This window comes from Phoca vitulina, unplaced genomic scaffold (genome assembly GCF_004348235.1).
Source record: "Phoca vitulina isolate PV1807 unplaced genomic scaffold, GSC_HSeal_1.0 scaffold20, whole genome shotgun sequence".
Lineage (NCBI taxonomy): Eukaryota > Metazoa > Chordata > Mammalia > Carnivora > Phocidae > Phoca > Phoca vitulina.
This window is the reverse complement of record NW_022589723.1, coordinates 12,864,374-12,888,118: the sequence shown is the minus strand read 5'-3', so window position 1 is coordinate 12,888,118 and position 23,745 is coordinate 12,864,374. Positions and strand designations below refer to the sequence as shown.

Here is a 23,745-nt window from a genome sequence, read left to right as displayed (position 1 = left end):
ATTTCAGGGACATGGGAAGGGATGAGGAGCCTCCACTTGCCCGGGTCCAGGTTGTGGGTCAATCAGTGGTCACATTCTTTCGATGACCTCCTCTGACAATTAGACATTCCTCCAAGGAGATATAAAAATAGCCAATAAGCATGTGAAAAAATGTTCAACATCATTAGCCATAAGGGAAATGCAAATCAAAACCACAATGAGATACAACTCACACCCACTAGGATGGGTATATTAAAAAAAAATAATAATAATAATTACAAGTGTTGGTGAGGATGTGGACAAATTGGAACCCTCATACATTGCTGGTGGATAAATGGTGCAGCCACTTTGGAAAGCAGTTTGGCAGTCTTCAAAATGTTGAACATAGTTACCATGCGATCCAGCAAGTCCATTTTTATATACCAAAGAGAAACAGAAACAGACATTCACACAAAAACTTGTACAGGAAATGTTCATAGCACCATTATTCACAATAGCCAAAAAGTAGAAACAACTTAAGTGTCCATCAATTGATGAATAGATAAATAAAATGTAGTATCATCCAAACAATGGAATATTACTTGGCAATAAAAAGAAATGAAGTACTGGGCGCCTGGGTGGCTCAGTTGGTTAAGCGACTGCCTTCGGCTCAGGTCATGATCTTGGAGTCCTAGGATCGAGTCCTGCATCGGACTCCCTGCTCAGCGGGGAGTCTGCTTCTCCCTCTGCCCTCCCCTCTCTTGTGCTCTCTCTCTCTCATTCTCTCCCTCAAATAAATAAAATCTTAAAAAAAAAAAAAAAACCTATAAAAAAAAAAGAAATGAAGTACTGATACACGATACAACATGGATGAGCTCTGAATATGTTATGCTAAGTGAAAGAAGCCTGTCACCAAAGAGCATGTTATATGATTCCATACATATAAAATGTACAGAATGGGCAAATCTATGGAGACAGAAAGTAGATGAGTAGTTGCCTAGGGCTGGGAGTGGGGGTGAGGGGGCATGGGCAGTGACTACTGGTGGGTAAGGGGTTTCTTTTTGGGGTGGTAAAAATGTTCTAAATCAGGTTGTGGTGGTAGTTGCACAATTATGTTGTGATACTAAAAACCATTGAATTATACCTATTAAATGGGTGAATTGTATGGTATGTGATTATATCTTAATAAAGCTGTTAAAAAAAAATGGCTATTCCATTAAATTGATGCAATATGATTTAAGGTGGGCACCTGGGTGGCTCAGACAGTAATGTGTCTGCCTTCGGCTCAGGTCATGATCCCAGGGTCCTGGGATTGAGCATCTCGTTGGGCTCCCTTCTCAGCAAGGAGTCTGCTTCTTCCTCTCCGTCTGCCCCTCCCCTTGCTTGTGCTCTCTCTTGAACTCTCTCTCATGAATAAATAAAATCTTTTATAAATAAATAAACATGATTTAAGGTGCCATTCTATTCATTCACTATTAAACAGATTATTTTTAGTTTTTCACATTGCTTAGTGTAACCAAATACTCCATTTGAAAGAACAGTTTTTTACTAAAACTACTATAAATCATTATTTTTTTTTTTTTTTTAAAGATTTTATTTATTTATTTGAGAGAGAGAGTGAGAGAGAGAGAGAGCACAAGAGGGGGGAGCGGGAGAGGGAGAAGCAGACTCCCTGCTGAGCAGGGAGCCCGATGCGGGACTCGATCCCGGGACTCCAGGATCATGACCTGAGCCGAAGGCAGTCGCTTAACCAACTGAGCCACCCAGGCACCCTACTATAAATCATTATAATAGATATGTGATGTCCCTAAGGTCACCTACATATTTTCAACATCACAAATCTGTCAATACTTTACAGGTGTAAAGAACTAGTATCTTCCACACAGTTCTCTCCCATACAATAAGGTCAGTGGCCTGTCCTTAAGCCTCACTTAAGATTACTTTAGCAGTAAGAGACATGAAAGTATAGTGCCTTAAACAAAACAGAAGTTTATTTCACTGTCACATAAAAGTCTAGAGGTAGGCAACCCAGGACTGAGATGGCAGATATCTCTCCAGTGACCACAGGATCCCAGGCTCCTGCTATAGGCCCCAGGCTCAGTCTACTGCTCTGTCAACCATAGGGTCTAGTTCTTGCTATTATGGTTCAAATGATAGCTATCACATCCAAGCAACAAGATGAAAGAAACAGAAAGAATAGCGGTGGAAGGAAAGGGGACAAAGTGTATGTGCCAAAGGTCTTTAAGAAAAGTTCCCAGATGCCCTTTCTGCTCTGCAATGATTGACCAAAACTTTGGGACATAGCCATACTTAACTTCAAGTGAGACTGAGAATATGGTCTTTATCCCAGGTAGCATGTGTCCAGGTAGAAATTAGGGGTTCTATCATCATGAAAGAAAGGGAAACACACATTCAGAAAAAAACTAGCAGACTTTGCCAATAACTCATAACTTATCTAATGTCACAAAACCCCACCAAAAGCTAGAGAAAAGTAATCTGGTCACAAAGGATGAAAGAAATAAGATGAACTAAGAACTATACACTAAATTAAGCAGTATGAGGAATGACTATGCCTAATAGTGAAAAGCATCAGAGGAGATATGTTTGCAAAAGGGTAGAGAAATAACCAAAAGTTCTAAAGTGGGGAGAGCATTTTTATAAGATGGGAGCCAGAGGCAATATCCGTCAGACATACTAGGCAAATAAAAAGAAGTTGTTTAAATGAGCAATAAGTAAAATCATACTTTCTTTCACTTCCCATTAAGACCATCAATTTTTAACAGAACACTTTATCTTTGCCTATTTTATTTGTTCATATGTTTCTAATTCCTGAAAGGCTTACGTTATCAACCGATTTTTTTGCTTCTGGTAGTATTTCAAGGATATGCATTGCACCTGGCCTTTTCTATACTCCTAAAGATATAATTACCTTTGTTTGGAAATCACTGTGGTTGTAGTTTTTTATTTACTATATTAACACTATCAGAAAAATACTTGAACATTTCCAAGAAATCCCAACGTACACAACTTAATGTAAATTTACTTAATCCTTTTAATAATTAATTTAAGATCCACAGACAGACTTGGTTTCTATGTAAGAAACAATTTAATGTGACTGAGATAAAGTGTTCAGGAGAGATAATATTTAATGTGTTTCAGGAAAAGGTCATTAACATTTAGTTTAGTTTTTTTTTTTATAGTTTACAAGTTCAGAAGAGTTTAATCACAAATACAAATATAAATAAGGGAAAGTTACCACAAGGGGAAAATAGAGCTTTCAAATTATGATGCTGAGATTACTGTAATAATGTTGTATTATGAAATTTGAGTCATGGGAGAAAGGCCAGGGCCCAAATATACCCAAATGATCCAAACACTTTTATTTATTTATTTATTTATTTATTTTTTAAAGATTTTGTTTATTTATTTGACAGAGAGAGAGATAGCGAGAGCAGGAACACAAGCAGGGGGAGTGGGAGAATGAGAAGCAGGCTTCCCGCGGAGCAGGGAGCCCGATGCAGGACTCAATCCCAGGACCCTGGGATCATGACCTGAGCCGAAGGCAGACGCTTAACGACTGAGCCACCCAGGCGCCCCCGATCCAAACACTTTTAAAAACTGCATTTTCTTTAGATAATTCTACAGTTGGTATGCACTTCCTAGGAGAAAGTACAGTTTTAAAAAGATGATAGCTTCACAAAAAATATATCATGTATATAAAGTAATAAATCCACCAGATTCTATATAGCATGACCATATGAATAAAGATAAGTTGCCGTCTTGAAATCATTATTTAAAAAATAAGCCAAGCATGTTGGCTGGTTTCTGGTCCCCTTTGCAGATCTGCTGTCAATTATATCTGAAACAGGCTACAGGATATACCATGTGAGACAGTGGGGAGAAACTGACTTGTAAAATCAAGACAGTCATGTTCTAGTCCTTACTTGGCCCCCAGTTAGTCAGCCTAGGCAAAACAGCCTCTGAAGGCCTTCACTTCCTCATTGTTCTCTAAGGTTCTTTCCAGCACTGTAGTTCTAAGTTGACTTGAGGGCTCATTTTGGATGAAATAGCATTGTTTACATTAAATCACTTCCGGTACATGTTATCAGGAACTGTCCACACATGAAGTCTGAATCATTAAAATGTTTTACTCCATATTTTTCAAGCCAGAAACAGTAATTTATTTATTTATTTATTTATTTTTTAAAACATTTTATTTATTTATTTGACAGAGAGAGAGAGAGACAGCGAGAGAGAGAACACAAGCAGGGGGAGTGGGAGAGGGAGAAGCACTGCTGAGCAGGGAGCCTGATGCAGGGCTCGATCCCAGGACCCTGGGATCATGACCCGAGCCGAAGGCAGACGCTTAACTGACTGAGCCACCCAGGCACCCCCAGAAACAGTAATTTAGAACTCAACAATAACATTCTAATTTTTTAAAATCAAAATAAGATGACCAGAATCATTAAGCTTAGTATTCACAGCATTGAACCTAGAAAAACATGTATAATTAATAGAATGTTAAAGCCAAAAGAGCATATGACAGAGAGAGAGAGCCTGAGACTTCTTATGAAGTGTGTCAATGACAATTACTCCATAACAACTGTGTACTCAGGATCTGTGGACATAACATTACAAGCTGGGGGGAAAAATCCAGCCCAAATGTCAAATCATGGAGCCAGAATGATTCTGAATTTCCTAAAGACACACTCTGAGAAAGAAACAGAATTCTCCCCCATTTCCCCATCCCCCTGTCCCAAAGGGGAGAATGTAAAATTATGCACATCTTTGGTAATATTTTAGAAAAAATAAACACCTAGATATAAAGACAATTAAACTTAACATTTTCTCTTCAATTTGTTTTTTATAGCAGACATGTTAATTTCATTTTGAACATGGTATGCCAAATATCCTGAGCTTCCAGGAATAAAGTCATGTAGCTCCCCAAGGAATTTCTTCATGGCATCAATTGATATATAACCTACAAAATAAAAAATATATATATATTTGAAATCCTATCATACTGTTTTTCAGTATCTTTGATTTATTAGAGTTACAATTTCTTTTTTTTTATTTAAGATTTTATTTATCTATTTGACAGAGAGAGACACAGCAAGAGAAGGAACACAAGCAGGGGGAGTGGGAGAGGGAGAAGCAGGCTTCTCGCGGAGCAGGGAGCCCAATGCGGGGCTCCATCCCAGGACCCTGGGATCATGACCTGAGCTGAAGGCAGACACTTAATGACTGAGCCACCCAGACGCCCCTAAAGTTATGATTTCTAAAGAATGTTTTTAGAAAGAAGTAAAAAGAAGAAATAATGCCAGGGAGAAGATTCTCCATGAAACTTGATAATTACCAGGGAATACCCTCCTTCCCAACTCCCCACTCCCTGCAACCTTCTACCTCTTATTTTATTTATTTATTTATTTTTAAAGATTTTATTTATTTATTTTAGAGAGAGAGAGTGTGCGAGCAGGGGAGGAGCAGAGGGAGAGGGAGACAGTCTCCAGCAGACTCCACGCTGAGCGCAGAGCCTGACTCGGGGCTCGATCCCAGGACCTGAGATCATGACCTGAGCTAAAACCAAGAATTGGACACTTAACCAACTAAACCACCCAGGAGCCCCTTCCAGCTCCTTTTAAAACACAAATATTTGATTATCCACTTTGACTACTGAGAGTGTAATGTCCAGGTTGGGGGTAAAACATAAGGTACCTAGACCAAAATAACTGGGAAGTGTGCCTGGCTTAGAGTATAATCATTTAGAACTATCTATCCAAGTAGCTACTGTAAGAGCACAAACAGCTCATCTTCACTAGTAGAGCAGGGAACACTTTCCTGCACTGCTAACACTGAGATAACATTCTTTAATAAGAAATTAAGGGAAGGGGGCCTGGGTGGCTCAGTTGGTTAAGCATCTGCCTTCAGCTCAGGTCATGATCCCAGGGTCCTGGGATCTAGTCCCATATCAGGCTCCCCCATGGGGTGGGAGTGGGGTCTGCTTCTCCCTCTCCCTCTGGCCCTCAACCCCCACCCCTCCATGCTCTCTTTCAAATAAATAAATAAAATCTTTTAAAAAAATAAATTAAGGAAAATCAGTATTACTGCTTAGTCAACAAAGGTTATGAGTGTGATTAATTTTGATGTCATTAATAATCTGAAATTGATAAGAGTATCAAAAAAAAACCCACCTAGAATGTGGAGAGCTTAAGGACTCAATACTTTAGGGCAACCCATTCGGAGCCCCTCTCACTCTAGAGGGCTTTTGTTTCCTTTCCTTTCTGTTCTCACCTTCACTTAATAAACTTTCACTTCACTTCAAAAAAAAAGAAAAAGGACTCAAGGATTTAAGTGATATTACCTTGATAGCTACTGCTTATCTGAGTGATTATATTTTATGTGTAATATGTTTGTAGTTTATATTAAAACTGACACCTAATTTAATAGTCAGTACTGTATGAGAAAAATTCTGGTAGAGCTCAAAGATGATTGATTTTAGAACACCACCACCATCAACATGTGGTACATATGCATATAGTTTGATTGCTTCTAATAATATATGATAAATTGACAGTTAATAAATTAACTATGAATTCACTAATATAAAACTGATTAGTGTCTTTAAAGATATTTTAATCATAATCATTTACTTTAGAAAATCTCTTGAAGCACTATAACTATACTCCATATGGTTCATGATCTTTGCCTAATGACTAGGTTTCTATGTAAAATAAACTAGTACAGAAAAATGTTAACATTTAGTTAATTGCACATATACACTGTGTGAAGTTGCTAAAGATATGTGTGAGGATAGGAATTTTAAAAATAATTATTACATTAATAAAAATATTCCTATAAGAAGTATAGGACATTTATGCATCAGAAATGGATTATTTTAGCAGTTTTTAAGTAGTTAGGACTTTAGGCTGAAGTTGATTGACACTCAATTTAAACTAGCTTATAAGATTTTATTTATTTATTTGACAGAGAGAGACACAGCGAGAGAGGGAACACAAGCAGGGGGAGTGGGAGAGGAAGAAGCAGGCTTCCCACTGAGCAGGGAGCCCAATGCCGGGCTCGATCCCAGGACCCTGGGATCATGACCTGAGCCGAAGGCAGATGCTTAACGACTGAGCCACCCAGGCACCCTCAATTTAAACTAGCTTAAACGAAAGGGGAGTCTACTAGAAAGATTGCTATATCAACCAAACTGTGAGGAAGGCAGACATTTCTGTGTGGGCCTCAGAAGTAACCAGAGCTCATGGCTGTCTCTCACTGGTATCCAGTTTTCCCTGCATGTTAATTTCAATTTTTCTCTCTTGAGGCAAGTTGGCTTTCTTTACATGGTAGGAAACATGGAACTACATGGCTCCCAAGTTTTAGATCTTAAGAGCTATGGTCACCTGAATGAGAATGATTTGACTGGCTGCGTTCCATGCATAAAAATCTAGAGAAAGAGCTGTAACTGGCCCAACTCAAATCAGGTATTCATTCCCAAGGCAATAGTTGGGGGTGAGGAGCTCATGTTTTAGAAAATGTTTCTGTGTAAATCAGATGTACTGGGGGGAAGAAAAGAGAGTTCCTAGGAAAGGTATTCTATATGTGTCTATGGTAGCCAGCCTCCCAGATGGCCCTAAATGATCCCTATCTCTTGGTATTCACAAATTTGTGTAGTCTCTAGAAGGAGACTCTGTACTTGGGTTGGTCTCTTGAAGCACTATAACTATACTCCATATGGTTCATGATCTTTGCCTAATGACTAGGTTTCTATGTAAAAAAATGACCAGCAGCACATGGCAGAAGTGATTGTATGGCACTTCTAAGAGTAGAATATAAAAAAAGACAGTGGCTTCTGTCTTGGGTATGCTCTTTTTCCCTCCTGCATTTCTCACTCTGAGGAAAGCAAGCTGCCATGTTGTGAAGAGCCTTATGGAGAGGCCCACTTGAGGAGGACTTTGGCCTTTGGCCAAAAATCAGCAAAGACCCAAGGCTTGCCATAACCACATGAGTGAGCTTTGAAATGGATTTTCCAATCCCATTTGTGCCTTGGAGTAACTGCAGCCTAGCTGGCAACTTGACTGCAACCTTATGAGAGACTTTGAGACAGAAGTATCTAATTAAGATGCTCCTGGATTCCCGGCCCTCAGAAACTATCAAGTAATAAATGTTGGCTTTAAGCTGCTAACTTTTAGAGCAATTTGCCAAACAGTGATAGGTAACTAATACAGTATCCATTATAGGTTCCCAAACTTTTAGTTATCAGAACTTTTTGGTTTGAAAATTTTTACCTGCAAGATATTTACACTTACTACTTTTTTAAAAGATTTTATCTATGAGAGAGAGAGAGAGCACGAGCATAAGCAGGGGGAGGCAGAGGGAGAAGCAGACTCCCCACCGAGCAGGGAGCCCAATGCGGGACTCGATCTCAGGACCCTGGGATCATGACCTGAACTGAAGGCAGCCGCTTAACCAACTGAGCCACCCAGGCGCCCCTATAATTATTAATTTTTAAAAATTAGTCACACATATAGCTATCAATCAGAACTTCTTATCATGGGTGATAACTAGTGATATCAGACTAAAATAATTTAATTCCAGCCAAAAGCAAAAAATAAACAAAAACAGACCCAGAAAATCCCTTGATATTTTATGGGACATTTATGGGACATTTGGCACTATCTGAAGATATTTTTGGTAGTCACAACTTGGGGCCACGGGTTCTAGGGCATAGTTCCAACTTGTATTTTCTGCAAACAAAAATCTAATTAGTTCTATTTTAAGAGACTTAACATTCATTGAACTGAACCCAACCCATTTTGAGGAAGAGACAGTCAAGTTACAGTCACAAAAATTGCTACCACTGCCTAAATTAGAACTGTCACTCACTATATTCCAACAAGAAGTTATTCTTTCCTGTACCAGCAGATGGGCATGATAAAAAAAAAAAAAAAGGAAGTACTTGTCATTTCACATCAAAATTAAAGCCAAAGAATCATCTCTAAAGATTGAAACTTTCTTCCAAGAAAGTGCCATTTAAAATTTTTAAAAATTTTAATATAGGGGCAGCACCTGGCTGGCTCAGTCAGAAGAGCATATGACTCTTGATCTCAGGGTCATGAGTTGGAGCCCAATGTTGGGTGTGGAGGTTACTTAAAATAAACAAACAAACTTAAAAAAATAAAATAAAATTTTAGTGTAGAAATATAAGGAAAGAAAATAATCAAGCAAATAAAAAGATCAGAAAATTTTACTATGGTTCTATCAATAAAATTAACAAAAGATGATCACAGGTTGAAATCTTTAAAAATTCTGACTAATGATTATTTTTGTAGTTCTTTTTTAGTTTGCTTTTAATACAACACTGTCATGTCTTTTGAATAGTCAGGCAGCAATGAAACAGAGCGGCATTGTTACATGTCCAAATCTAAGCATTTGTCTTTATTGTATGGCTGATTTTAATATTTATCATTGATTTTTAAAATATGTTATCAAACACTTGGTAAGTCCAAATGAACATGAGACATTTAGAATCTGGTGATAGAGTTGCCTGAAACAAAATCAATACCAGTAATATGCCACAACCATGGTTTAAGGGGCACCTACATTTTATCTGAATGTTTAGGCCTAAGGATAAATCAGGGTAGCAGTTGCTGCTCCCGATATTAGAACAAGTACTTCTACTTAGTTCATTGTCCTTTGCAGCCCACAATTCCTCCTAAGAACCCCAGAACTGACTTCTCTGTCAAAGCTGGGTAACAGTTTTCTTTGATGTCTCCAAGTCTCAGCCTCAAACGACACATTAAAAGTTCTTTTTTTTTTTTTTTTTTAAGATTTTATTTATTTGTCAGAGAGAGAGAGAGCACAAGCAGGGGGAGCAGCAGGCAGAGGGAGAAGCAGGCTCCCCGCTGAGCAAGGAGACTGATGCTGGACTCCATCCCAAGACCCTGGGATCATGACCTGAGTCGAAGGCAGACGCTTAACAACTGAGCCACCCAGGTGTCCCTAAAAGTTCTTTTAAAGTGCTTTTCTAAAGGCTATTAACAGAAGAAAAAAAATAATGAAACAAATGGCTAGACCAAAAGGTAAGAAGGAATAGTACTATGAGAGAAGACATCTAGGAATTTGTGGACTAGTTCCAAGAGTCTGACAAAGAGAATGTGATAAATATACAAATGATTTTTAAAATGGAATTTCAAAAACCTATACTTTTTAAGTTGCTGTGTTTTAAACACAATTTTTTTAAAAACCTCTATTTTTAAAATGATCCATGACCCAGGTGCCTGGGTGGCTCAGTCGTTAAGCATCTGCCTTTGGCTCAGTTCATGATCCCAGCCTCCTGGGATCGAGCCCTGTGTCGGGTTCCCTGCTCAGCAGGAAGCCTGCTTCTCCCTCTCCCACACCCCCTGCTTGTGTTCCTTCTCTCGCTTTGTCTCTCTCTGTCAAATAAATAAATAAAATCTTTAAAAAAGAAATGATCAATGACCCTAACTAAATACTACTCAGATCAAAGTATCTAAACATCGACCTCACTCACCACTATCCCAATCCCAATGGCCACTTCCACCTGATTCCCTTGGTTCCACCCTCTCATGTCAGCCTTAGAAAGCTGTCTTTCTTTATGTCAGGCACTAGAAAACCCAAACACGGAGTCCGTGGACACCTGTGAACCTCTTTAAATTATATGTAAAGTTGGTGTGTTATGTTTGTGTGTGTTTGTATGCTAGGGAAAAGGGTCTATGTTTCATCAGATTCTCAAAGGAAACTATGATTGGAGTTGTCCATATAATTTATCTTCCAAACTGGGACACCTGAGAGTAAAAAACTGATGCCAGGACAACAGACATAAACTGGGACTGTTTTGTGTAAACAGGGATGTGTATTCACGCTACCAATAGACGAGCGTTTTAACAAAATATGGGACCTATCTCTGGGTCAATTCTGCAGATTTATTTAGTGCATTGTTGTACATTTGTTGTAATGCATGTTGTACATGTATTTAATGCTTTATTGTACAAAATATTCTTTTGTTTCTTTCCTACTTGGGTTTTCTCTAAATTTTATTTTATTTTAAATTACCTGTTACCATGTTGTTCACTGGATAATTCTGAAGAGGGAAGTACATCTGCTTTTCTGTAACTGGAGTCGTTATAAAATGCTTTTCTGTGCTATAAAATGAAACATACAGAAAGTCACATTTATATTTGTGTTTTCCTGAGAAATTATTCCAGGCAATATATATAGTAATCTATTTGCTCTACAGCAGACTTCAATCTTTTCAATCTTATTGGGTGAAAATGTTATGTGTGGACTTCTTTTGTGCTTCTAAGTAATACAAGTTCCCATACAGATATTTTCGGTTTTCTTGGCCACTTCAAAAAACATATTTTTTGTGTATGTAGGGGCATAAGTCTTTTCCTCAATATTATTAAAAGCAAAATAATTCAGTAATACTTTACAATTAGATAAAATATATATACATATGTAATCTTATGCCAAGGAAAGTATAGTGGGCTCTATTTTAAATAATCACAGCATTTTTTGTTATTCAGTGTTTAAATAATTGGAACTCTGTTAACTATTACTTCAATGCTTTAAATAAAAAATGAAATCTGGGAAAATCATGAGGTACACTAAGATTCTGAAGTGACTTCTGAGTTAAAAAGAGAAAAAGTTAAAGTATTCTGAGTGTGGTTGTGTAGTATAATTAATTATATTCTAACTTTTAAGAGCTTAGTAGTTTTCAACTAAAATATTCTGTTTCCAACTGTGCCAAGTAACAATGTTTACTGTATTTAGACTACATATAACCAATAGATAATACAATTATATGAAAATAAAAACCTCAATAATTAAAAGTAGGGGTCATCCTTAATTTATTATTTTCCTTAAAAAATCTAAAATTACACTTAGTGATAGAAAAGCTTTATTTTCTTTTTTCTTTTTTTTTTTTTTTTAAAGATTTTATTTATTTATTTGACAGAGAGACACAGCGAGAGAGGGAACACAAGCAGGGGGAGTGGGAGAGGAAGAAGCAGGCTTCCCGCGGAGCAGGGAGCCCGATGCGGGGCTCGATTCCAGGACCCTGGGATCATGACCTGAGCCACCCAGGCGCCACCTAGAAAAGCTTTATTTTCAATTTGTTTAAAAATTAGATTTCATCTGAACTCTTCTAAAAGAAACTACAGCTCAGTTAGGATAAGATCCTTTAAATAAAGTAAAATAGTGTTCCCAGAAGAGTTAGGGACTCTAAAAGGATAACCATTATTATTATTTACTATGGCTTTAAGATTTCTGGCTAAGCAATGAGATGGGGGAGGGTAGAGAAAGAAATGGAAGAGATATTTAGTCTTTTTACTAGAAGCAATCTTTCATATGAACAAATGATATGATTATGCATCCTGAAAAGCATAAGATTTATATGAAGAAAATGTGAAAATGTTCCTTAAGGGCCACAAAAGAAAATTTGAACAAGTGGGAAAAAATACCATTTTCTCAGATAGGAAGATTCAATATCAGAGGTAGTCTCCCTAAGTTAATCTATACATTTTTTATAATGTCACCAGAAATAACAACAGTAATTTTTAAAAAATAATGAACAAGGTGTCTCTAAAATTCAGATAGAAAAATAAACCAGAAAGAATAGCAAGAGTAAAGAGGAAAAACTAGCACTAGATATCAAATCGTATTATAAATAACTAAAACAGAGTGGTGCTGTTGCATGACAAATGAATGGAATATAAAAATATAAAATGCAGAAATAGACCCAAATACTTACAGGGATCTAACCTCTGATAAAGGTGGCATTTTAAGACAGGGTGTGTGGGGGGAGATAAATTATTTAATCAATAGCCACAGGTAGTTAGCTATCTGGAGGAAAAAAAAAGAAAGTGGATCCCCACCTCACATCTTACACCAAGATATATTCCAAATGTGTCACAGATTTAAACTGAAAAATAAAGAAATCATTAAGAAGAAACCATAGCAAAAAATAATAATGATAATAATCTTAAGAGTAGGAAGACTTCCCTAAGTACAACACAAAACCTGAAAGCCATTAAAGAAAATGTTAATAAGCACAAATGTATACAGTAAAACATATTTGCATGACAAAACCCAACATTTTTTATTTTTATTTTGATTTTTTGATTTTTTAATTTGTTTATTTCTTCATTGGCTATATATATAAAATTGACATTAGCATATGAACTTTACTACTTTTTTAAATTTATTAATTTAATTTTCTGTACTTTAATACTGTATTCTTAGTATTTAGATATACTAAGGGCATAGTCATCATTCAAGAAAACTGACAGGTATTTAAAAAAAAAAAAAAACTTTTCCAAACTGATCAGTCTTTCATTTGCTTATCTTTTTTTTTAAATTTTTTTTTATTGTTATGTTGATCCCCATACATTACATCATTAGTTTTAGATATAGTGTTCCCTGATTCATTGTTTGTGCATAACACCCAGTGCTCCATGCAGAACGTGCCCTCCTCAATACCCATCACCAGGCTAACCCATCCTCCCACCCCCCTCCCCTCTAGAACCCTCAGTTTGTTTTTCAGAGTCCATCGTCTCTCATGGTTCTTCTCCCCCTCCGATTTTCCCCCCTTCATTCTTCCCCTCCTGCTACATTCTTCTTCTTCTTTTTTTCTTTCTTAACATATATTGCATTATTTGTTTCAGAGGTACAGATCTGAGATTCAACAGTCTTGCACAATTCACAGCGCTTACCAGAAAAACCCAACATTTTTTAAAGTCAAAAGACAATAGGCTAAGAATTAATTGTAACTTATTTCATAATGAAGTAATTCTCCTAAAACGTAAAGGGTTCTTATCAAAAAATAAAAGCAATACTCAATCAATAGAAAAATGTGTAAAGGATATGAACAAACAGTTCACAGAAAAGGAGATATAAGTGGTTCTCAAATATCTGAAGACGCTCAACCTCATTCATCATAATAGCAATTCAAACAAAACTAGACTGAGATACCACTTTATACCTATCAGATTAGCAAAGACCAAAATACATGACAGTACTCTGTGTTGGAGAAGGTATAGGGTTAATAAGATGACTAACTATCCCAGTTTACCCTAGATTGAGGGATTTCTCAGGACATGGGGCTTTTCAGTGTTAAAATCAGGACAGTTCTAAGCAAACCTGGATGTTTGGTTACCCTAGCTGGAAAAGGCACTTTTGTAACAGTTTGTTTTTTTTTTTTATTGGAAAAGGCACTTTTATACACAACCAGTAGGAGCATAAATTGGTTTAACCTGGATGGAGGGCAATTTTAAGACCTATCAAAGAGACAAATCTACATGCCTTTTGACCTCGTAAGAATTACCCTACAGATATTCACACACACAAAATGACATTACATAATCATTCACTGAAGCACTGTTTTTAATAGCAAATTAGAAATTACCTAAAAATCCATTAAAATAAGCAACTAGTTAAATAAATTATGATAAATCCACATAGTAGAACACTATACAAAGCAAAAATGAAAAAGCTCTTTATGTAATAACATGAAATGATCTCCAAGGTAAATTACTGAGTGAAAAAAGGCAAGGGACTGAACAGGGCTTACAGTCTATCACTATTTGTAAGAAAAAGGAGAAATGAAAATACTTACATGAATTTGTTAGTATATGCACATATAAGAAATTATAATATTGGTTACTTCTGGGAGGGAAACTGGCTCACTAGGGACCAGTATTTTCATAGTATCCCCTTTTGTATAAGTTGGATTTTGATAATTAAAATTTGAAAATGGAAAAATAATATGTAGGCATGAAGAACTAAGGAAAAGATTTTTAAAAGGAGAGTAATGAGTTTGGGACTTGCCTTGTCAGGTATTAAAATACATAAATGAAGTTATATAACTTAAAAGAATATTGTATTGATATAGAAATAGATCCACAGATTAATGGAATAACACAAATAGTTTAAAAATAGATCTCTATATACTAAAAAAAATATGACAAAGGGAAATTACACATCAGTTGGAAATAGATTTATTATTAAAAAAAAGTGGAAACTTCTTATTTGCAAAACAAAATCAATTTAGATCTTTATCTATTACCATACACCAAAATAAATATCTGCAGAATTTAAAATTGATTTGATCTCTGAATGGGAAAGAACTTTTCTGATCATGAAAGCAACTAAAGAAATTATAAAGGAAAAGTGATCAATTTAATGATGCAGAAATTTAAAATTTGTATCTCTAAAAAAGTATAAACCAGACAACAAACTGAGTATATAATGTGACAAACTGGCAAAAGGATAATAAAGCTATTACATAAAGATGCCAGACAAGTTGATAAGAAAAACAATAAGGCCCCCAATAAAAAAGGGAGAAAGGATAAAAACAAACCACAGAGAAGAAATATAAAATGCTAATAAATTCAAAAAGGTTCAAAGCCATTAGTAATCAAGAAAAATGCACATGAAAACAAGATGTATTTGTATAAAACTAGAAAGAGATGGTAGTTATCTCTAAACGGTGGGGTTGCTTATAATTTAAATTTTCTTTATTTTCTATTTTGACAAATTACATGCATTATGTTCATAATAGAATAATTAAATTCATGCAATTTTCAGAAGATTTGGGGAACATATTGAGAAGTGGAAACAGCATAGTGATTAAGAGTTTGGATTCTGGATCAGCTAGACTTAGCTTCAAATTCAGCTTCACTATATGAGTAATGTTGGGTGACATTTAGCTCTCTAACCTGTTTCCTCAACTGTGAGATGGGGCTAATATTTATCTATCTTACAAGGTTATGAGAATCAAATGAACTGATAAGCTCACAAGTGTCTTATATTTAGCAAGTGTTTTTAATAACTGGTTCATCACTTACTATTCAGTATCACTAGTAGAATGCCAACGAAACAAATGCTTTCTGAGTAAGGGCAAAGTATATTTTATCTATGTTCACACTGCACCCTCTGGTGGTTCCATAAAGAAAAGGCTCTAGGTTAGATACCTATCTAAGGTATCTATTCATATCCTTTGTCCATTGTTATTGTTATTGGATTGGACATATTTTCCCCAAATTTGGAAGCCCCCTTTGTATCTTAAACTAGTTTTTGTCAGATGTCTTTTCATGTGTATATTTTTCTTTTGACTTAGTTTATGGTGTTTTTATTGCCAGGTACAAGTTTAAAATATTTTTGGTAGTCACACTTATCAATCTTTTCCTTGATGGCCTCCATGTTTTGCAGGGCAACAATTTCTTAAAGAACTTATGTATCTGATATCTTTACTAGTCAAGTTAATCACTGGGAGTTACTTCTTATTTTCTATTTCCCAGCCTTCTCTTACAAGGTCATTAGGATAATTATTCTTTCCTCTATTAATCCCTTAAGAATATCTTCATGGTCTTACCTCTTCTTATTTTTCTTCCTTTTTTTTTAACCAGTTTTTTATCTCAAAAAACCATAACAAGTAAGTTCAAAGGAGTGCTATACATAGAGATCCCAAGACTTAAAATATGGATTCTCAAACTTAAGTGGTAGAATGTCTAGAAGTCACAGGACCATGAAACAATGGTTTACTAAACTTAATTAAATGCACAACTTTGTGTAAATTAGATAACAACTAACTTCAAATTATAACAAACCAAATAGTAGGTACAAAAGATATAAGAAAAAAAACTATAGAAGAAAAACTTAAAATTGAAAAAACTATAAAGTAAACCCATTAACTTTTATATTGAAGAGAGACAGCTACTATTTGGTCATTTTTATTTCAGCAGACCTTTGAATAGCCAGTACTCCTTATGAGTATTTGAAAACCATGGAACTGGAAAACATGGAATTAGGACTAGATAATAAGCCTGAAACAAAGGGGTCTCTCTTAGATCGGCTCTAACACAATGGTAAGTCCATGATTGTCTGTCTTTTTAAATTTAATTTCTTAAAGTAACCACATTACAAACAATTTGGAAAGGAGAGGGGGAAATCACTCAGAACTTCCAATCCTAATAAAATTACTGCTAATATTTCATATATCTTCTTATTTAAAAATTAATGTAACAGTAATCACAATATACATAAATTCTTGTTTCTTTTTTTTTTTTTTTTTTAAGATTTTATTTATTTCTTTGACAGAGAGAGACACAGCGAGAGAGGGAACACAAGCAGGGGGAGCAGGAGAGGGAGAAGCAGGCTTCCTGCGAAGCAGGGAGCCCGACACAGGGCTCTATCCCAGGACCCTGGGATCATGACCTGAGCCGAAGGCAGGCGCCTAATGACTGAGCCACCCAGGTGCCCCTAAATTCTTGTTTCTTTTGTGCAAGGAAAGTCTAGTATAGTGGTTGGCTCTGGAATTAGACTGACCCAGTTCAAATCCAACTTCTCCCCACTTAATAATAAAAGTTTGTATGACTTCGGGCAAATTAATCTATCTAATCCTAGACCTCTTTTGCTGTAAAATGGCAATGGTGATAATGATAATATCAATGGTGTAAGAAGACAGTGAAAATTAAGTGAGATAAACCCAGTAAGTGCTCAAAGATGCCTACATTGAATTGAATATCAATGCAGTGTATGAATTCAATACCTTTTGGATAATTCTTTTTCCTGATCTGTTGCTGGTTCATTGCTTTCCCTAAGGGCCTTTATTTCATTTGGTGTTACTTCATCATGCTGTGGATAGCAAAAGAAATCACATTTTTGAAAATCAGCACATAAATGATCCAATCAAAAGTTTTTTTAAAAAGTAAAAAAGTAAATTGGCAATATATATCAAGAGTCATAAAAATATTTATACACTTAGATCCATTCAATCTAGTTCAGTGTCAAAAACAAAATTTTGCACACACACACAATTATACTATTTGTTTTTAGGGCTATGTAATGAAAACGATGTATTTTTAAAATGTCAGCTGTGGTTGTATTAGATTGTAAAATTTTGACTAATTTTATTCTTTTCAATTTTTGAAATTTTCCCTGGCCATATTAATTTTTAGTTTTTAAAAGATAAGGAAACAAAAAATTTAAATTTAACTAAACTTTCTTAAAATCCTTGACTTGAAAATTCCTAGGCTTCCTGTGAGTTACAAATCAAAAACATGAAGTAAGCTGAACAAATTACATTTCCCCTTCAAAATGAAAATGAAGTATTTAGCTATGGAGTTATGAAAGAACTAAATATATATTAAGCTTTTCAAAAAGATTATTTGACAGTGACTCAGATACTGATACCTGTCACATAATATAATTACTTAATATGCCATTAGGAAATTTCTATGTTTAGATCACAAATCCACTCCAAACAATACTAATGTTCCCCAAATTACTTACCAGATTTACCCTTGTTGTTGCCATTCAATGAAGTACTTTCTACTTATATATTCTATGGTTACATTATTATAATTGGCTAATATCAATCAATATTTTGAAAGAACTAACAAAATCATTTATCATAAAAACATATAATTTCTAGAATCAATCATCACTACAGGCATATTCTACTAATTTTTCTATGAAAAAATTCTACTATTTTTCTATGAAAAAATATTGGATTGGGTAGGAGCTGAGAAAATTTGGTTCCATTTTGCTATTGTCTAGCATGTGAACTAAAACAGGTTTTTACCTTCTCTTTACCTCGGTTCTCTCATTTCTAAATCTGAATGATTAAATTAATGGGCTTTAGGAGCTTTTTAGCTCTAAAGTTCTGCATACTCAATAATTATTGTCAAATAACAACCATTTGATCACCACTCACATCCCTGAAAACACTATGACTGCCAAGGATTAGATATTTTGGTCCTTAGAACCAACATAGCCAAAGATACTAAAATAACTATGATTTTCAGATGATCACAACTTGGGAAGAAAAAACAAATTAATGAAAGAATACAAAATGCTTAAGCTAATTGTTTGGCTTCAGACATATAAAGATTTTTCTACCTAAGTGTTTGTTTTGAAAATTTTCAAACTCTGAGATGTTAGCGAATAATACAGTAAGTACTATATACCTTTCACCTAGATTCGTAACATGTTAACATTTTTATCACTTTGCATGCCTTCTCTCATTTTTTATTTTTTGCTGGACCATTTGAAAAGGTTTGCAGATATTATGACATTTTACTCCTTAATCTTTAGCTTGCATTTTCTTTCAAAAGCACTTTTGTCTTTATAATACCACCATCACAATTAAGAAATTTAACATTAATTCAATATCACCTAATAGTCCATATTTAAATTTTCCCAATTGTTCTCAAAATGTCTTTTTAACTTTTTACTTAAAAAATATCCAGAATCCAATCAAGGTTTATACATCACATTTGGTTGTTATGTCTTCTGATCTAGAACAGTATTCCTGTTTTTGTTTTGTTTTGTTTTTTTATGACATTGTTTTAAAGAGTCTAAGCCAGATAGTTGTTTTGTGATGTCTCACATTCTGAAATTGTCTGAGTGTTAATTAGGTTAAGCATTTTGAACAAGAACACTCACTGTATAGATTGTATGCTTTTTATTATATCACATCAAGCTGAACATAAGGAGAGGTTATTCCAATTTTGGTGATGCTAAATTCGACCAGTTGGTTAAGGTGGTGTCTACCAGATCTCTCTACTGTGAAGGCACATCACTTACCTTTGTAACCAGTAAGTAATCTGTGGGGTGATAATTTGAGAACATGGTTTTAACATCCATTAATGACCCTGCCTAAATCAATTATTTTATTGGGGGTGGTAGTTACTATTTTATAAGGAAAATTTCCCTTATCCCACCTTTCCTTTCCTTCCTTCCAATCCTCCTTCTTGCCTTCCTTTCTTTCCTCTTTTCACCTCCTTTCCTTCCTTCCTTCTGTTCTTTTTGTCTTTCTTTATGCTTTTGGAGTATCACTATTGAATCATGGATTCTTTTAAATTTAATGTACTATAATTCATTACTGCCATTCTTCTTGATGCTCAAATTTTCCTAAATTTGGCTACTGCATGAAGATTTTGAAGTAAGTCAAAAGCACTGACAAATTTGAAGCAGAATAGCAAAAGCTATAAAACAGTCAATTTTCAGTATTGTACACATTTATTGAGGGGTATTATTCAAAACATTTAACAGATGACACAACATGGGAATTAGTAAATCAGAATCTATGCTGGCAGTAAAAAACTGGTAAATACTGTATCTAATTAATGATAGAAGCAAATTTTCAAGCTTTTTACATGAATAATTTTATTCATATGAAAATATCTCAGTGTACTAGTGTGAAAACAGTATCAGACAAGATAATGTTCAATAAAAGCATGCCCTTTAAATTCCATAACCTGGATCACTGGTGTTAACATGTCATAAGTAAACATTTTTCAGATTACATTGCTTTCAAAATTTTTTGAAACTGTAGATTTTAACCAAGTACTTTAATTTACTCTTACCTTCTCTATCAGAAAATGTTGGTCTTGTTCCCAAATAAAACTACCAAGTTTTCTTCTTATTTCTGTGGTAAGAAAAGCAAATTCAATACTATTTTTTAAGTAATTTTGTAGAATTTTCTGAAGTTTACTTGAAGTCTGAATTTTCCAGGCCAGCATTATTCCACTTGCATCAAACTCACCTAAGATACTTGTTTAAAATGCAGATTCTTATTGAATCAGAAGATTGAGGAGGAGCTCAGGAATTTGCATTTCTAACAACCTCCCAGATGATTCCAAAGCATTATGAGAATCATTGTTGTAAATTTTTTCTGCTGGAATTTATGACTTCATTAGATATCTTTGTCTTTAGGCCAACCATTAATAAAGAAGACAATTGTCCAGTTAAAATAAAAGGTATAAAATTCCTTAATTTGTAGAGTAGAGGTCCTCAAGTATTCAATAATTTGGTAAAAGAAGAGTGAAAGAGAAACAGGTCTAGTGGGCATAGTAGAATAGGAATTCTAACAATGCTCAGCATGTCAAAGGACTATGTCGTCATCCTTAATGATCTCAAAAGCTTCCACAGTAGCCCACTTGAGGACAAAAAGGTAACATTCCTCTAGACCTATGTTGTCCAATATAGTAGCCACTGGACTAGCTATATATGGGCACCATATTGAAATGTGGTTGGTCCAAAGTGAGATGTGCTGTGAGTGTAAAATAAACACTGGATTTCAAAGATTTAGCATCAAAAAAAGAATGTAAATATCTCAATAATTTTTATATTGGTTATATATTGAAATGATAATATTTTGGATATATTAGGTTAAATAAGATATATTCTTAAAATTAATTTCACCTAGGGGCACCTGAGTGGCCCAGTTGGTTAAGCGTTTGACTCTTGATTTCGGCTCAGGTCATGATATCAGCATCAGATCAAGTGGGGAGTCTACTTGAGATTCTTTCCCTTTTCCTCTGTCCCTCCCCTTGCTTGGGCTCTCTCTCTCTCAAAATAAATAAATCTTTAAAAAATTAATTTCACCTATTTTTATACATCAATTTCTTATTTACACTAGAAAATTTAAAATTAGTATGTGGTTCACATTTGCATCTCACATTTCTAGACAATACTGGTCTAGGTGGATAATAATGTATGCTTTTTATTCTTAAAAAAGAGCATGTTTTCATTTAAAACAGATCTTTTTAAATTTTACTTACTACTATTATTTTTTTAAAGATTTATTTATTTATTTTAGAGAGAGAGAGAGCATGTATGTGGTGTGTGTGTTGGGGGGGGGGGGTGTGGAGCAGAGGGAGAGAGAGTCTTAAACATACTCTGCACTGAATGTGGAGCCCCCAATGCAGGGCTTGATCTCACAACCCTGAGATCATGACCTGAGCTGAAACCAAGAGTCTGACACTTAACTGAATCACTCAGGTGCCCCATCGTTTATTTAGAGAGAGAGCACACGCGCACATGTGCGCAAGAGAGATGGGGGGGGGTGTCTTTAAGCAGGCTCCAGGCCCAGCACAGAGGCTGACGTGGGTCTTGATCTCACAACCCTGAGATCATGACCTGAGCCAAAATCAAAAGAGTAGGATGCTTAACCAACTGAGCCACCCAGGCGCCCCAGTGTATAAAGAATAATACAAGGGGCGCCTGGGTGGCTCAGTTGGTTAAGCATCTGCCTTCAGCTCAGGTCATGATCCTGGAGTCCTGGGATCAAGCCCCAAGTTGGGCTCACTGCTCACTGTGGAGCCTGCTTCTCCCTCTCCCTCTGCTGCTTCCCCTGTCTGTGCTCGCTCTCTCTGTGTCAAATAAATAAAATCTTAAAAAATAATAATAATACAAACATACGGGTTCATTATTATAACGAATCTTAAAATTTCATTACAATGAAGAGATTCAAAACTAGCAAACATTTATTAAATGTTCACATGTCAGACTACTTAATATATTATCTCATTTTATCCTCAAAACAACTTGTTAAAGTTCACAAAACTGGTAAATGTTGGATCCTAGCCAGTGAGCACTGTGAGGGCAAGATTTGCTTTTTGTCTTATTCACCACTGAATCCTCAGCACCTGGGTTGAAACCTGACACATAGGAGTTTAGTGAATGTGTGAATGAGCAATAAACAAAGCTAGAATATACACCCAAGCCAATCTGATCCCAAGTCCATGATTTTCCACTTATATTAAATGATACAAAACACAAAAATCTCTTATTGAGAACAAAGATCAGTCAAGTTGGGAGACCTAGCTGCATTTGGCTAACAGAGATCGGATAAATTATCTTTGCCAACCTTTTTGCAAGCATGCAGGAGGAAGAATGAAATGACCTAAAGCCACCGAGTTTTTTATTTCAGCATTAGCTACTGCAGAGAGATAGCAGGCGTGAAAAACTGTAGCATTATCTTCTATGTAATCAAGGCTCTGATATATTCTAGGAGAAAGAAAGGAAATATTTTAGGTTATAAAATAAACAAGAATGTATTCAACCTTTCAAAAGAAAGAATAGGTGAGCGGAAGTAGGGATAATTATCTACAGGCAATCAAGATACTGGGGAATAAGGGAGTGGGGAGGGGGCAGCCAGGGTGGTGATTAGACCTCTGCTTTGTAATCATAATGTGAAGGGGGATCGCAGGTGGGCGGATTGGAGGCAGAGTAACCTCTCTGAAAGCTACTATAGTCCCACCAAGAACATTTACAGGGGTACACGGTACATGTACGGTGGTGTTTGGCCACCGACTGATTAATGGGGGTGGGGTTGTTATTCACAAGAAACTACTAGGGTTTTAAGTTCGAGAACACAGGACCTGGTGCAGGTGTGAAGGGGCAATCAGGAGATTTGGTAGGAACATACTGAGTGTGATAGGCCTTCAAGGCACCACGCAGAGCTGTGGGAGAGACAGCTAGAAACAGAAGACTGGAACTCAGGGAAGACTCGTGGACCAAGTAGGAGGCCGAGTCATTGTGGCAGAAAGGAGAAGAGAAAGCTGGTTTTTATCCCTCCCCGCTTCCCATCTAGGACTGAAAACTTGCTCCTTTCCAGTCTATTCCTATCGTCAATATTTCTTAGTGACTGTGACTTCCATCTTCAGCTCCTGGCTCATTATGACCCAGGAGGCACTGCCAGGTGGCCTTCAGGTACCTCAGCGTGTCTGGGTGGGAGGCATCACAGCTGAACAAGAAATCGGCGGCCCTGGCGTCACTGATCGAGCCCCCTTCGGCCACTGCGGAGGCAAGAGCACAAGGTGAGCCTATCACGTACCCCGGTGCCGAAGCACCACAGAGAAGAGAGATGCTCTGCCCACCACCTCACCCGCGCCTTCCACCCAGCTGCCTACCCCAGAACTGCCTCAGTTCTCGGCCGACGCTGCCGCAGAACCAACCCCGCTGCCCTTGAAACAT

The 23,745-nt window shown here is 36.1% G+C and overlaps 1 protein-coding gene across 1 annotated transcript; it reads right to left on the bottom strand.

The window, feature by feature from the left end:
* Positions 1 to 4,796: 4,796 nt before the first annotated feature.
* Positions 4,797 to 23,745, bottom strand: TERB2 (telomere repeat binding bouquet formation protein 2). The gene is made up of 7 exons (XM_032417558.1): positions 23,682 to 23,745; positions 23,486 to 23,567; positions 22,637 to 22,776; positions 20,352 to 20,413; positions 17,531 to 17,616; positions 11,035 to 11,123; positions 4,797 to 4,939 (listed from the first exon to the last, which is right to left on the bottom strand). Exons 1-7 carry the CDS (start codon positions 23,743 to 23,745, stop codon positions 4,797 to 4,799), a joined length of 666 nt encoding a protein of 221 aa, XP_032273449.1.

What these genes read in the sequence shown, in the direction of transcription:
- TERB2 (XM_032417558.1), bottom strand. Translation starts at nt 23,745, where the DNA reads ATGTTTCAAGGGCAGCGGGGTTGGTTCTGCGGCAGCGTCGGCCGAGAA. An exon ending in TCCCACCCAGACACGCTGAG is followed by an intron (nt 22,777 to 23,485) that starts GTACCTGAAGGC and finishes TCTTTCTCCTAG; the next exon opens with AATATATCAGAGCCTTGATT. An exon ending in AACATTTTCTGATAGAGAAG is followed by an intron (nt 17,617 to 20,351) that starts GTAAGAGTAAAT and finishes TGCTATCCACAG; the next exon opens with CATGATGAAGTAACACCAAA.